Below are 16,264 nucleotides of genomic sequence, written 5' to 3' on the forward strand. Positions count from 1 at the left end.
CCGCTGAAGTCTGTTAACTCAAACAGACTGACTGCAAAGCTCACCCTCTTAACTACCACATGAATTATTAGACTGGTCACATCATTTCGAAGTATAAAGAAGGAAGTATAAACTGTACATGGGGCCCACCCTGCTTGGGTGGGGAAGGGGAAGAGGGGAGCTGGAGCAATCACACCATCCCAGTTTACCTGCTTGGAATCCCAGGGGTGATGCAGCGTTTGAGGACTGGTGCCGAGAGCCCCTCCGACCCTGCGTTGAGCCGTTCCAGGTGAGGAGAGAGGTGCATGAGCTTCCTGTGGATTTGTGTCCACACTGGGGCTCTAAGAAGGGCTTTCTGCAGTTCTGGCCAGCAGACAGACAGCTGTGAAGCTGTGTTTGGTTTGACTCCGCTTATGAACGAAGGTCAGGCCCTGGCTTTTTCTCTTTGGTCCAGAGTGCAGTGGGTTCCTAGATAATTGCAAAGGGCAGATCATTTATCTGATCCTGCCTGCCACCTGGAAGGTCTTTGACAAAAGAATTGAACTTTGGCCCTATGAAGTCATATGCAACACTAGTAGACACAGTGACATACCTATAATACAAGGTGCTGTGTCATTTATTTGGAAGGTTTTTTGTTTTTTGGTATTTTCGTACTTAATTGCTGGGAAGATTGAAAGGGAGTGTATTTTTTATTTTAAAAATACAGATAGGGGACTTTCCTGGTGGTGCAGTAGTTAAGAATCTGCCTGCCAATGCAGGGAACATGGGTTTGAGCCCTGGTCTGGGAAGATCCACATATCGTGGAGCAGCTAAGCCCGTGAGCCACAACTGCTGAGCCCACACTCCACAACTACTGAGCCCACGCACTGCAACTCCTGAAGCCCACGTGCTGCAACCGCTGAAGCCCACACACCTAGAGCCCACGCTCCACAAGAGAAGCTACTGCAATGAGAAGCCCGCGCACCACAATGAAGAGTAGGCCCCGCTCACCACACCTAGAGAAAGCCTGCGCGCAGCAACAAAGACGCAACGCAGCCAAAAAAAAAATACAGATACTTCTTTTTCCATTGCATAGGATCACGTTCTCCCTAATTTTCAATCAATTTCAAGTATTTCCTGTGAATTTCTGACATTGCCTAAAGAAGCAGTCCTTTTTTTTGGGGTTTTTTTTTTTTGTCCTTGTTGCTGCACGTGGGCTTTCTCTAGTTGCAGCAAGCAGGGACTACTCTTCGTTGTGGTGCCCAGGCTTCTCATTGCAGTGGCTTCTCTTGTTGTGGAGCGCGGGCTCTAGGTGCGTGGGCTTCAGTAGTTGTGGCACACAGGCTTCAGTGTGGCTCGAGGGCTCTAGAGTGCAGGCTCAGTAGTTGTGGCGCATGGGCTTAGTTGCTCCGCAGCATGTGGGATCTTCCCAGACCGGGGCTCGAACCCATGTCCCCTGCATTGGCAGGCGGATTCTTAACGACTGCACCACCAGGGAAGCCTTCGTGGGGTATTTTTTCGTTGGTTGATTTGTTCATTTGTTGAATTAATGTTTCCTGAGCATCTTCTATGGGCCAGGTACCATGTTAGCACTGGAGATGCAAGCTTGAACAAGGCAGGTACAGCCTTCAGTGAGTTTGCATTCTTGTGAGGAGATAAACACATAAGTAAATAATTTAATAAGATGGTTTCAAACACTAGAAAGTGCTATGGTAAATGGCGGGTGGTAAATGAAGGAAGGCTGCTCATTGGGTTAGTTTTTTTTTAACAGCTTCATTGAGATATAATTCACATAACAGACTCCTTTAAAGTGTAGAATTCAAGTTTTTTTTTATAGTAATTCACTGGATTGTATAATGGTCACCAGATTCTAATTTTAGAACACTTTTAATCCGCCACCAAAAGAAACCTCTTACTCACTAGCAGCCCCTCTCCGTCCCTCTCCACTCTCTTCAGTCTTAGGCAACCATTAATCTACTTTCTATCTCTATAGATTTGCCTGTTCTGGACATTTCAGATATATGGAGTCATACACTGTGTGGTCTTTGTGACTGGCCTCTTTCACTTAGCATAATGTTTTCAAGATTCATCCACGATATAGCATATCAGTACTTCACTTAAGTGTAATTTTATGCCAAAGTATTTTATTCTTTTTGATGATTGTGAATGGAAGCTTTTTAGACATTCGTTTTTTATATGTTCCTTGCTAATGTATAGAAATACTGATTTTTGTATATGATCTTGCATGTGATTTTGTATATCATCTTGTATCCTGGGAGCCCAGTAAATTTGTTTATTAGTACTAGTAGTTTCTTAGTGGATTGCTTGGGATTTTTCATATACAAGATTATGTCATCTACAAATAGAGATAGTTTTATATCTTCCTTTCCAATCTGGGTGGCTTTTATTGGAGTAAGAGAGTACAAAATTGAATGACAGTAGTAAGAACGGACACCCTCATCTTGTTCCTGATCTTGGCGAGAAACCACTTAGTTTTTCACTGTGTCCCCGAGGGTTTCAAACACCTTCGTTCTGTTTCAGTCTCCACTGCCAGCTCTGAGGCCTTACCCATGTCACTTGTTGCAGTTCCCTAAACCAGAAAACGAGAAGGTTGATTCAAAAGGGCCTTCCTTGCCAGTTCTTCCATCCAGCACTTCTGTGATTCTACTTTGGTATTCTTTCATCTTAGCCGGTTCCCTTGGACATTGGTTAGATCATCAGACAAACTCTATAAGGACACTTGGAAATATTTGCACGTTCGTTTTCCAAAGCCATTTTGACTGCTTTCAACCTAGACTAGATGGAAATTGCAAAAAAATTGAAACATGCAAGCAGAAATGGTTAATGGATCCATATTTCCTTTTCTTTGTAACCCTGAACAGCTAGGGGGAAAGATTTGTTTGAGGACGATGCTCATTTCCACAAAAGGTCAAAGAACCACAGCTTCTTCCCACTGTACCTCTAAAAATCATTACCTTCTTTGTTTTCAGACTCTCAGCGTTCTCATCTCTCCTCCTTCACCATGAAGCTGATGGACAAATTCCACTCACCCAAAATCAAGAGAACGCCATCAAAGAAGGGAAAACCAGCTGAGGTGTCTGTGAAGATTCCAGAGAAGCCTGTGAACAAAGTAAGCTGACTGTCTAGGTGTTTCTCCTGGCCTTCACCTGCTTTGAGCAATGAGTTTGTGCTGTTTTTTAAGTTTATTCCCTGGGGATGGAACTTTCAGTACAGAACACCTATTCCATAGCATTCCACGGCTCCAGGCGGAGCTTTCATTGTCCCTGTGGAATATGAACCTTTAGGATGGTTGAGTGTTTCTCCTGTTAATCAGAGTCAAGCTTGGTTGGCTAGAACAGTTCTTTTCCAGCTGTGTCATCCTCTGGGCATTTAAAACAGCTCAGCTCATCATGTTCACACTCCAGGATGCTGCCTCTGTGCCCCAGAGAGGCCCACGTTGCCCACACATACTCTCTCTCTCTCTCTCACACACACACACACACACACAGAGACACAGACACACACACACACACACACACACAGACAAACACACACACACACACACACACAGATTCGTGATGTCCAGAACACCCATCATTCGGCTTTAGGGCCCATGCTCTGAAACTTGCTAAACCCTTGAAACCCAGCCAAAGATGTCCTCAAACACCAGTAACCTCAGCAGGGCCAGTCAAGCCAGATGTGTTGGAACAGCTGTTGGTTTTCATCAACCCCTCCCTTCAGCCTAAAACGGCCATTTCAAGCTCTGTAGGAATCCAGGTTTCCTCTCTTCCAGGAGGCAACAGACAGATTTCTACCAGAGGGCTACCCTATCCCCTTGGATCTGGAGCAGCAGGCAGTAGAATTTATGTCCACCAGTGCTGTGGCTTCCAGGTCTCAAAGGCAGAAGGTCAGTGTGATGTTAAGAACAATTGGGTTTGCCTTGCCCTCTACTGCAGAATCCTGGCCCATGGTTTTGGGGATGGAAAAAAAATCTATTGCAATATCATTGTGTTCAGCTGGGTGGCAACTGTGGGCTTAATTGTTCAGGAAACAGTCCAAGGAGCCTTGGATAAATGTAAGAGTTTATCCAAGCCCCCATGGCCTTTGGAGAGAGCTCAGTACTCCATGGCGAAAGCTCCGGGATTTTGGGGATTGGTTTGGGTGTGCTGCTTGGGTCCAACGGGTTCGGGGGAAGCGGGTGAATCTCATCTCTTAAGACCAGCTGTTCTTTCCTTGAGTTGCTAAGGTGATCTGGATAGTTGAGAAAAGGAAGGGCATCTAAAGTGTAAGGTACTCTGTTAACTATCTCCCGAGACTCGTGAGTGTGATGATACTGTACGGAACCAGCGCTCTCAGAGCCAGGGACACCTTTTGTGCCGCTAACATGTACCAAGCCTTTTTTAGCCCCATGCTATGTGCTTTACACTCGTTCTCTCACTTAATTCTCATTATAACCCTGGAAGGTGGAAACTTATCTTGCAGAAAAGGAAGCTGGGAGTATGGAGATATTAAACGTTTGGGCAAAGTCACACGAAGAGTAGTGATGCTGAGATTTGAACACAGGTCATCTGACATCAAGTCGAAACTCTCTCGATGCTACAGTTACTCTTTATGAAAGTCAATTTATTTTTTAATATCTAAGAAATCTAATGTTAGCTCCCACACGTAACTGAACATAAAAACAAAATTAAACTCAGCAGTGTAAAATAAAGGCAAGCCTTGTAGATAAGTAGATTCTGAACCCTTCAGTGACTGTCCACAGTGTAGTTTGTAGAACTGTTGTCACAGCTGTCAATTTAATGCCACTAGCAAACACTACCCTGTTATATAAACACATAACTCTTGAATTTTGCAGTGTATCTACTTTTGTTTTTATGTTGACCAGCAGAATATCTTAAAAGTCTAGTTAAAAGTGGAGAAAATAGGTTTTAAGTCCAGACTCTGTTGAATAATCGTTTTTCCTGCCCCATCTGTTAAGAAAAAGAGGCTATAGAGAGCAAGAATGAAATATACGGTGTTTGCCAGATTGATCTAAATTCCAGATTGAAGAAGAGTAATAAAGTGGAAGATTTGGTCTGTACCACAATTATTTTTTATTGCAATCTGTTTAGCAACCCCTTGGAACTGGGTTTTATATTAAACGCCAGGAAGAGTGTCACTTGTCATCTGACACTAGTCCAGGCAGCCCGGAGTAAAATGATTTACTAACCACTGTGTTTTGCTAGTGAACTCTGATAAGAAACTGTTTCAGCCGCTCACTTCTTGGAATTTTTCCCCCTTTCTTCATCACTCCAAGAGAGGTCATAGGGGAAATTTGATGCTCAAGTACCCTTTCCTTAGTGGGGGTTTCTGCAAACTCCAGGGGACATTTGGCAATGTCTGGAGACATTTTTGGTTGTCACAACTAGGAGATTGAAGCAGGTGCTACTGGCATCTGTTGGCTGGAGGCCAGGGATGCTGGTAAACATCGTACAATACAGAGCACAGCAACCCTGCCTCCCCCCCCCACCCCAACAAAGGATTTTCTGTCCTAAAATGTCAGTGCCATGGCTGAGAAACTGTTCTCTGGGAAGGAGCTATAGATGTGATCTTCACCCAAGGAAGAGTGTTACCCTGGTTTCTGGTCATTGCCCTTTAAGAAGGGTTGAATTACTGTGCTCTGCCCCAGGCCACCTGCATGAGACAAAGTGAGTATAAACCCATGGTGGAGGCCCACAGTCAGAACAGGAAGTGTTGGGAAATCCGCCAGGGTGTGTGAACTTAGCCGACTCTGTCATTCGCCATCATCCTTAATTATCACTTACTAGCTGTCTTACGACTTAGTATTTCCATATATATTCTCATTTTCCCCAGGTTATTACATGGGAAATTGCAACTCAGGTAGACAGAAATAGATTTGGATCCATCTACAACTTACTACAGGTCTCTCTTTGCCCGGGCCCTATCCTGGGTGATTTCACGCGCCGTCTTACTTACTCCTCACCTTGACCATGTGCACAAGCTTTCACTCTTCCCAGTATACAGAGAGTGTGGGCTCTGGCCCAAGTTTTCTTAATCAAAATCTCTTCCTTCCTTAATTTTATGAAGTGCTTCCATATGCATTCTCACCCAGCCCCCCACACGAACCTCTTTAGATCACCCAGGGCAGGCGTTATTCTCCCCATTTTGCAGATGAGGAGCCTGAAGCCCAGCAGTGCCTTTGGGTCGAGGCCCTTCCCCAGCACCGCTGGCCTCATGTAGTTTCCAGGTTTGTTTGCACCAGTGGTGGCATCTAACCCCTGACGCAGGAGCCGGTGTGCAGGTGGTTGCAGCTGCCTCTCTGAGGCCTCGGCCTCAGGTTCCCTGTTCCTGGGGGTGTTCGGTCTGGGTATCTCATTGTAAACTCTTCCGACTGCTGGCTGTGTTTTGCAAGAAGCCATAGTTTAACAGCTGATGGGCTAGGGGAATGCACAGCGTTCAGAGGCCATTAATTCTGGGAGTGGAATTTGCTGGAGAGTTAATGGATGAAACCTGACTCTGCCAGGTTGTCGGCTCCTTTATTAGGAGCCCAGGGCAGCCCGGCTCTTCAGTGGCTCATTTGATCTCTCTGCAAATGACAGGAGAGTTCTCTTTTTTTCTGTGAAGTGCCTTGCCGCTTTTGGACGGCTCCCATCTCCAGATTAGCCCCTTTCTCCCTAGCAAGCCTCGTGACACATTTTCTTAAAATGTTTCCTGCTTCCCCCCCAACGTTTTGTCACTGCTGGCTCCTTGCGCGTCCTGATGTGCTGAGATGGCAGTGTCGTAGCCAGAGTCCTCTTGCTCAACTGGCCAGAGTGGTTTTAGTCACATTTGATGTCTGCAAGGCACCATGAGTTCCTTCATACTGAGGTTCCTCTCAGCCCCGTGTAGGCCATGGCGAAGCAGAGCGCTCTGGGCCACGAGGTGGAGAAGCAAGTGCCTGGCTCTTGGAAACACACAGTAAATAAACAAACGTGTCAGGTAGTGAGAAGAGAAAACTAAGTGACAGCAAAGAGGCCACAGTGATGGAGATGGGGAAGGGGTGTCTCTTTCCTCCCTTGGAGAAATGTATCATGGTGGCCTGCAGGGTACCTCTTGGGAAGTGCCCCCACTGAGACAGATCAGATCGGGTTTTTGAAAGTTGTCTGACGAAAGGAGCTAATTATTTCCTGATTCCATTTATATATTTTTCCTTTGATATTCCCATAAAATCCACTATTGAAATTTTTTATTTAAAATGACATTCCTCATTATTTTAAAAGAGCTGGTGTTCAGAATCATAATCACTTTTCATTGTGTATCACTTTTTTATATATTTATATAGTTGTGTTTGTTTTTTGTTTTTGGGGGGTTTTTTTGCGGTACGCAGGCCTCTCACTGTTGTGGCCTCTCCCGTTGCGGAGCACAGGCTCCGGACGCGCAGGCTCAGCGGCCATGGCTCACGGGCCCAGCCGCTCCGTGGCACGTGGGATCTTCCCAGACCGGGGCACGAACCCATGTCCCCTGCATCGGCAGGCGGACTCTCAACCACTGCGCCACCAGGGAAGCCCTTATATAGTTATAAATCTACTTTTTCTAGAAATTATCTTCTTGTTCTCGGTAGTTTTTATTTGAATATTCTCTGGACCTCAAAGAGCCCACAGGTGGCAGTTTTCCTCATACGTACCACTCGTAATTTGCCCTGGACGTGTAATCAATTCTACTTGAGTAGATTATCCATTTTTGGATTTATCCATTTTATAGATTATTCTTGATCTCCCTTTCCCTGCCAGCCAGCTGGGACCTGGGTTGTTGACATTAGGGTCAGTATAAGGAGAGGTTGGAGAAAGAAACCAAAGGGGTGCGTTTACCCACTGTCTGTGCATTCAAGGTATCCCACAGTCAAGGAGAAAAGGTTTGGGTGTGGGAATGTGAGTGCTGGGAAGTACAGGACTCTGTGTTTTATTTTCCTCCTAGGCGGGCTTTCCTCAGGGGCAGAGGGACCCTGTGTGCTGTTAGCACATATGCTGCAGGAGTAGTGATTGAATTGTTGCCATCTGTCCAGCTTCTTCACCTTTTCACCCCAGCACGTCCTGCCCCTTCTAACCCTAGGGTTTCCAGGTCCTTTGGGAGAGCCATATCATTTCATTGAGAGGGGCTGCATCTCTGGTCAAATGTGGGAATCTAGTGAGGAGTCCTGGGAGAGTGGATTCTGAGCACTAATGCCTCTGACCAGTCTTACACAGCCCCTAGGACCTTGAAAGGCCTTGATTTGACTTACTGGATAGATACACACGTTGGGACTTAACTGTTGGTTCTGTAAGCATCCTGCAGCCATCAGCAAATTAGTCCTCACTACACTTACTGAGTTTAGTGGTGACTTCTCAGTGTGGTTGAGGCGGAGACCCCAGGGCAAATCAGTCTCTGTCCGGGAAGGGAATTAGGAATATCTAAACAACCTTTCTCAGTCAGCCCCTTCTTCTTCCTTCAAGTCTAGCCTCTGTATCCTGATTGCAATCCTTAGAAAAACAATTTGGCTTGCTTTCTGCAGCAAGAAGCCTTTTGCATTGGTGTCAATCTCAAACTAGTTTGCAGGAAATTTTATTTTATTTATTTATTTTAAAATTGCTCCCTTTAATCTCTCTCCTCCCTCCTTACTCTTAACGTTTCCTTTCAGAACCTGAGCTGGCTGGAAGAGAAAGAGAAGGAGGTTGTCAGTGCCTTGCGCTACTTTAAGACCATTGTGGACAAAATGGCTATTGATAAGAAGGTACTGGAGATGCTTCCAGGGTCTGCCAGCAAGGTGCTGGAGGCCATCTTACCCCTGGTGCAGAGCGACCCTCGAATTCAGCACAGGTGAGTTGCTCTGGGCTGTGTCAGAGCAGTGGAGGCCTAGTGGCACCTTGGTTCAGGGGCGTTTCACACTCAGTGTTTCTAGGACCAGTGAGGAGTGCCAGGAGGAGAAGGAGCCCTCCCACGCCCTGCCCCCACCCCTACCCCATGGCTATCGCTTGGTATTCTTCCAAGGTTGAGGTCATCATTGTTACTCATGAGGCCTCAACACTGAGGAAGATCGCCACCATTGCTAGGGATGTAGCCACGCTGTAAGTCTGTGGTTATTTTTTCGTACTAGCCAGCTCATTGGCAATAATCACATTGATTTGGACCCATTTTTCCCAGTACCCTATGTTAACCATAGTTTATTATGACATTAAATCCTGCCAATATCTAACCTATTGGAGACCTTGGCTGCTTAGATTATTAGGCCAAAAGAGGTAGAGAAGAATCCCATTAGAGCATGGATTAGTGAAACATTTAATTGTATCAAGCCAGGTCCTCCCAAACAGCACCTGGATTCATTGGAAGCCAGGTATGGAAGTGTAGTCAGCTTTTGTGGGGTAATGCTTTTATTGCTAGAGTTCGTTTTCCTCTGAAAGGTTAGTGAGCCGCTTGCCCCTGTGTTTGTTGTTAAATACAGAAAGGAAAGCAGTATTAAATGTAATCTTCAGCGAGAGCCTATCAGGAGCTTCTTCCTGAGAGGCTGTCAGATGCCTACTGGCGTTGTTTTTCTTCCCTGGTACCTGTTCAGGATAAACATCTCTCTGTTTCAGTTCCTCAAGATGGTTTAGTGTCCTTGTAGCCCCATGAGGCTAAGCTTTTGTAAACTGCTTTCAGAACTTGACAGTGAAGTGCATAGTTTTCTTCTTTTGGGAGATAAAACAGTATCTTTATTTCCAAGAAGCTCTCTGCCCTGGAGCTTCTGCTGACCCCTGTAGATGGTGGTCTTTTGGCTGGAAGCTCACTGAAGCCACTTGGCGGGGAAGGATAAGGCGTTGGTAGGGCTTTGCTCTGCCCTGTCTTCACTTTCCAGGCCAGGCTGCTGTCATGTACAAGAAGCCTCTGAGGAAGCGAGTCCCTTTGGTGCCTTGTTCAGTTGCTCCATATGGAGGACTCTGTGAGACCAGCACCATGCTTTTCCAATAGGTAGCCCAGTGCCCAGCTTGTAGACAGGCCCGGGGCTGTTCTCCTTTGAGGAAACGTGCTTAACAGTATGCTGGGTTTCAGACGCACAGGTAGCTTTCATGAAATGCTCTCATACACTTCTCATGGGATGGACCTACCGTGGGAGAGTTCAGATCTGAAAAAATCAACTCCCCTACTGTATGACAGTGCTGATTTGATGGTACCGAGTGGAAGCTCTGTTTGACTTTGAAGGAGGGAGACTTACAAGAGTTGCACTTCCTGGGGGAGGATATGCTGCAGCTGGACCTGAAGGAAGGGCAGGATTTGAATTGGCAGTGGGGGCAGGAGAAGGAGAAGAGCAAAGGAACTGAGGCCAGCGGGCACAGTGTGCCCGGCAGGGACGAGACCAGCCGTCCTGTGAGCAGAGTGTGATCACACCAGGGCGCCAGCGGGCGGCGCTGTGGGAAATGAGGGCAGATCCCCTCACGTGCCAGGCCTCTTTGGGAGCGTCCAGGACAGTCACCTTCACTGAGCCCTGTAACAGCGTTGACAGGGCGCTGCTGCTAGGACTGTCGCTTCCTGCAGTGTCAGCCAGCAACTCTGCTTGGGAAGTTACTTTCTAGACATGCAGGCCCTGGAAGAATTGACCACGTAATAGGACAATGGTCTGGGGCATTTTTTGTCCATGGGGAGGTTTTGTAATTACTTTATAGTTGACAAAAATTACTTGCTGTCTATAACAGTTTTCTAGAGGGGAAAGGAGAAATGCCTGGGTGCGGCCATAAATAATGTTTTCTTTTTTTTTCTTTGTAGTCCTTTGGCTAATACCATTTAAGGGATTTGTTCCTCCTGAAATTCTTCCAAAGCCCGTTGATGATACTTTTATTGATCTCCCTGAGATGATCTAAAATGCTCCTCAAATGTTTCTTTTAGCTTCCTTCCATCATCTCATCCTCCTGTGCATTTGTTAGCTGGGAGGGTGTTTTCCTGCCTCTTCTCTGTGGGTTGGGCCCTAGCAGGTAGGCTCTTCGCCACGCTCCCCTAGGTTCCGAGGGCAGTGGTGACGGACCTGTGAACAAGCGGCTGGCTGTTCAGTGTGGGCAATGAATGGAGGCTTTTCCTAACGGTGGAACATTCAGAGATGTTTGAGAGCAGGATCCCTGCTTGCCCTCAGTGCAGACAGCTTTGCTCCATTTCAGAAACAGACCAACGACTGGTCCACTGGACATTTTGATGGTACAAGACCCTCCTTCCTTTTTTAATGTCCTTCCCGTGACATTAAGACACAGGAATATTCTTCTTGCAAGCTCACAATGTGAAGGGTGGACACAATTACCAACATTTTTAGGTGCTTTCAGGGAAATGTTAACATCCAGTGCAGGTAGGAATTAAGTATCACGTAAAAGTGACCCCTCCCACCTCTTTCATTTAATAATTGCGGGTGGGAGGCCACAGTCTTTGTTTCAAGAGGCCTAGCCTGGCCTTGCCAGGGAGGAGGAACAGAGCTGCTAGAAGCACACCCCCCTTCAGGACGACGCCATCTATGGTCCGGCCCCCCGGCAGGTCTGCAAGTTGTGTTTTATTCTCTCAGTCCTCCTTCGGAAGAGAATAGGTCTGACACCAAACACTTTTCGTTTGTGTCGTCCTCTAAAGCAGCCAGACCCTGGCTTTCTTGGGGTTCCTTTTGTAAAGTTTTCTTGTTTTTAATGGGGCTTGAGGAGCTGCTTTCATTCTTTCTGACTCTTCTTTCCTCCCGCCGGAACATGCACAGAGCCGAGTGAATGGCTAAGTGGAGACTTCAGACCTCCTGGAAATTCTCTTCCTCCTTACCTGATTCTGAAGAGCTTCTCATTAGAGCATTGTTTGGTTCAGGCTTTTTTTTTTTTTAATGTCTTTGTTTTTAGAACCTGTTTTAATCATATCTTACAGTATTATATATTTTTCTCAAAATTATATCTTTGGGGAAAAAGTATATCTTTGGCTCCTAAATGTCTGCCTCATTCTTTTTTTTTTTAAGTGGAGGAGGTAGCATCCCACATATTTTCTACATTTTTGCTCTACCTCTGTTGTAATACATAATATTTAAAATGGCAAAATAATCCTTTCCATAAATCCTAGGGAAAAGTATCTTTAGTTGTTTAAAAATACGTGGAAGATATAAAACTTCTTCATTTTGGCCTCCACTCTACAGTCGTTGGGGCCTCCAGATGTGCTCAGGGCTTCTGTTTCGAGTTGTTGGCGTCATAGTGAAGTTGGTACCTCCTCCCCCCACCTACCGTCACCACAGGTCACCTCACCTCTGACTTGTCCTCCTTAAAATACTCCTCATTAGTGCATTCCTCTGACATCTCAGCCATGGTTTATTGCAGGGGATGGTGAAGCTGAGCCCATGTTAGAAGGAATTCTAGTAAATTTCAGATCTCTTTGAGCTCATGTTTAAAGACTGTTCCTTGGGACTTCCCTGGCAGTCCAGTGGTTAAGGCTCTGTGCTTCCACGGCAGGGGGTGCAGATTCGACCCCTGGTCAGGGAACTAAGATCCAAAAAAAATTTTTTAATAGAAATAAAGGCTGTTCCTTTAAAGGATCCTGCCTGCTAAAGTTCCACAAACCTGTTGACTCCTTGTGACACAATATAACATGAATTTTTATCTAATTCAGAACAAGAAGTGTACAACAGTCTGACCTACTAGAAGGAGAGGAAGATGAGGCACTCCTTGAGAGATGTTATCAGAATCTCGTGGAGGATGTGAAGTTTGAAAAAGCATATTAACTATCATGGTGGAATTTTTATACATTATATATGAGAAATGAAAAAAATTTTATAACAGACTGGAAGATAAAGCTCCACAAAATCTTCATGGGATGTAAGGAAATAGATTCAGGGAGGAAAAGTTTATTAAGAGGAGGTGCAGATCTTATAGAAAGAAGGGTTGAGAAACCCTAGTCACTGAGAAGCTAGTTCTCTGCTAAACAGATGACGTAAAGTGATGGTCACGCTTTAGATTTTTAATATTCTTCTAAAAATCTTCTTCTACCCCTAGCTCAGCCCTCTCCTCCTGCTATAGCCGAGTGTACCAAAGTCTCGCCAACCTCATTCGCTGGTCTGACCAAGTGATGCTAGAAGGTGTGAACTCAGAAGATAAAGAGATGGTGACAACCGTGAAGGGGGTCATCAAAGCCGTGCTGGACGGAGTGAAGGTACGTGCAGGTTCCGGACGGTCCTCATCAGGGGCTGGGAGCACCCTCCCTGCTGGGTGTTTGTCACATGAGAACTTGTTCCTGAACTTTGTACATTAGAGTGCACGTCTTCCAGTGTTTCTGCTGTTGGGTGCTGCTCTGTCCCACAGCTGTTTCTCCGTGGTACAGGTGACTCTTACAGGAATATAACCTTTGGAGTACTCGTCCTGATAGTTAGAAGAGCTTCCAGAAGCAGTCAGCCTTTACTGGGCCTTGTGTTAAATCTACAGGTAGTCTTTATACTACAGCTCTGGCTGTGCACGCTTGCCGGCTAGATGAAGTCCAGTGGAAATTGCTTTTGCACTGACTTTTAGCAAAACTCCCAGCATGTCAACTGCTACCTTTTCATGTTCTAAGAACTTCTGGGATTCTTAGTAGAAAAGCAGGATTGACGTGAGTAAGAAATGAAACCAACTGTACTTGGAATCCATGATGTGGTCTGTGTATTTACTACCCAGGGAAGTCAGAAATGGCAGAATAGGAAATTATGAATCATCGCTACGGCGGGAAGTGAAGTCCTTGGAGGTTCTGGAATTGAGGTCCAAGGGACAAACCTTAATTGAGAAAATAAGTCCCAGTGGATGAGGAGCAGGGGATGATGTAGGGCGTGAAACAGAGAGATCCTGTGGGTTGGGACGGGGCTGTGAGCGGTGGGAATGGGAGGCCGGATAATGTAGTGGAAAGCGGGCTAGACTAGAGTAGAGCCCAGCTAGATTGGAATCCCAGGTTCACCACTTACTAGTCTGTGAACTCGAGCAATTTACTCAAGTGCTCCGTACCTTAGTTAACTCATCTACAAAATACATGCAGTTGTGGTACCCTGTGTCATGGGGTTGTAGGAAGGATTAAATTAGTTAATACATATAAAGCTTTTAGAACTATGCTGGGCATACTAAACACTCAGATCTTAGCTGCTGTTTATTATTAATTATGTGGTGCTAGATGTATGCTTTGCAAACAGGTCTCTTGGCTTGAAAAACTGTGTTCTCTTCCTTTCTAGACCCTCCAGTACAAAACTGTGGCCAAGGTACTTACCCTAGGTCCAAACAATTCCTTCCCCACTCAACCATGCCATTAGACTCCTGAATGCTGCCTCCTTGGATTGACATTCCCCAGAAGCTCTGGAGAGTAGAATAAGGACCCCCAACGGGTAAAAATTACAGATGGGAGGCTAAGAAAGCATTGCTGGACATTACACACTGCTCCGGAATGAACCGCGTTGGCTGGTGCGGTCTGGGCGGCTCCCCACCTCCAATACTGTGTGAACAGGGCTGCTGTGTCTGCTGGGGCTTTATGGAGCTCACGTAGAGGGAGGCTTGACCGGGCGGCATCATAGCGTGTCCTCCGACAGTTCCCCGTTCTCTTCACTCCCCACGGTTACTAGGTTACTAGGTCCTGCACGATCGGTTTTGGCTGGTGAGACTTAAGGATGTAGCCCAGGGTGGCTGCTGTGTGGGACCTGACGTTGCTTTCCAGACCTGGCGCCCAGTCACACATTCTCCCATTCCAGCCTCCCGGCGGCTCTCTGAGGTCAGCAGGGCAAGTGAGACGTGACCTGGGTCCCACTTCACCATGGGGGGGTGTGCGCTTCGGGCTCGCCTCACCTGGCTCTTCCTGTCCAGGCTTCTGGAAATGCTGTTATTGGCAAGTGTTATTTTTCAGGTGACATTGTTAAGGCTTCCTTCTACCAAATTGATTATAATTAGATGTTTCGAAACAAGTCAGAACATCCAAAATAGAAGAGAGAGAGTTAAGCGTGAAGCTTTGTGACTTTCCCAAGTGCATTTCCTTTATGGAATCATTAACGTGCCACTGTATCAGCTGAAAAATTGTCTAAAAGAAAAGTTTCTCAGAGTTTTCAAATTGACCAGGATAAGAGAGGGGGAGGGAGAGAGAAAGCGAGAGACACCTATTGATTATGAACCTGTCAGCGTCTGAACTTTTCCATAATTGTTTTTAAAATATTGTAACCAGAACAAAGATTCTCTAGGTGAGGAGCTCTGTACGTTAAATTTTGTTTCATTTTTTCAAGAAGCGTTTATTGAGAAACTCCTGTATGCGGGGCAGCGTGATAGAATTGGGAATATAGTGATAAACAAAACTGGCACCGTCCCTGACCTGATGGAGCTTAGAATCTAAAGGCGGAAAAGGACAGCAATCAAAATCTTGTAATTGTATAATTATAACCAGGACTGGTGCTATAAAGGAAGAATGGCGTGTGGTCTTACTTGGGTGTAGGGGGGACCTTCAATTTCAGGGTGATCAGAGACACTTCCCCAGGGAGAGACAGGCAGGCTAAAGCCTAAAGGATGAGCAGGAGCTGGCCTGTGTCGCTAGGAGTTTTTCATAGTTGGAGTCAGTCAAGGCCACAGGGACGATTTAGACACTGTAATGTTGGCGTTTGCTGTTAAGGTCTCAACTGTAATCATAGCTAATGTGTATTACCCACTTAATGCTTATAACGACCTCCAAGGTGGGTGTGATCCCCTCCTTCACAGATGTGCAAACAGTCTCAGGCAGACCAGTAGTCAGTGGCAAGGGCATGATTCACACCCAGGCCTGCTGGACCCCAGACCCTGTGTTCTCACCATCACCCTCAGCTGCCACCCACAAGGAGGAAGATTCATGGTTCGGCCCAAGGGATTCAGTGTGTCTCCCCTCCAGGCCAGCTGGCCTCCAGCCGCTCTCGCTGTCCCCGTCAGGCTTAGGACACCTTATAAGCTCCTGTCCTCATGGTGTGAGGGAGCTTCAGTGGGCTGGGAGGGACAGGACTGTGCAGAGGCGAGCTACATCCATGAGGGTGTCATCATCCCACTTGGAGGGAAAGTGTTGGCATGTTCCTGTAAACTGACTCACCATCTTCCAAGTTACTCATTCACTCGTTAAATGGAATTTTGCTTTTGAGGGTTGTAAAAGTGTTGTAAAGCAGGATTACTTTGTTTTTGTCCCTGAATGTGCAGTACCATCTATCATTTAAACCCCCATGTAAATGCCACTTGTTAGCTCTGTAACCTTGGGCAACTTAACTCAGGTCGAAGGATGGACCTCTCTTATTATCTAATCTGACCCAGGCAGGTGCTTTACCAATGGGAGCCTGAGACTCAGATGGTCATGACCGTCTGGTAGGAAT

At 46.1% G+C, this 16,264-nt stretch overlaps 1 protein-coding gene across 12 annotated transcripts in view; it reads left to right on the top strand.

The window, feature by feature from the left end:
• RAPGEF1 (Rap guanine nucleotide exchange factor 1) overlaps positions 1–16,264 on the top strand; it is a gene marked incomplete at its 5' end in the record, with an annotated part of 140,750 nt that overhangs the window by 67,205 nt on the left and 57,281 nt on the right. For 8 of the 12 annotated variants that reach the window (XM_082655755.1, XM_082655757.1, XM_082655753.1 and 5 more), the window contains 4 exons: positions 2,949–3,088; positions 3,752–3,865; positions 8,612–8,790; positions 12,939–13,095. In XM_082655755.1, the coding sequence (XP_082511881.1) occupies positions 2,949–3,088; positions 3,752–3,865; positions 8,612–8,790; positions 12,939–13,095 (590 nt within the window). Of the gene's footprint in view, positions 1–2,948; positions 3,089–3,751; positions 3,866–8,611; positions 8,791–12,938; positions 13,096–16,264 lie in introns of those variants that run through there. The other 4 variants (XM_082655760.1, XM_082655761.1, XM_082655754.1 and 1 more) reach the window with 1 other exon arrangement.

This window comes from Grampus griseus, assembly GCF_964374135.1.
Source record: "Grampus griseus genome assembly, chromosome: 6".
NCBI lineage: Eukaryota > Metazoa > Chordata > Mammalia > Artiodactyla > Delphinidae > Grampus > Grampus griseus.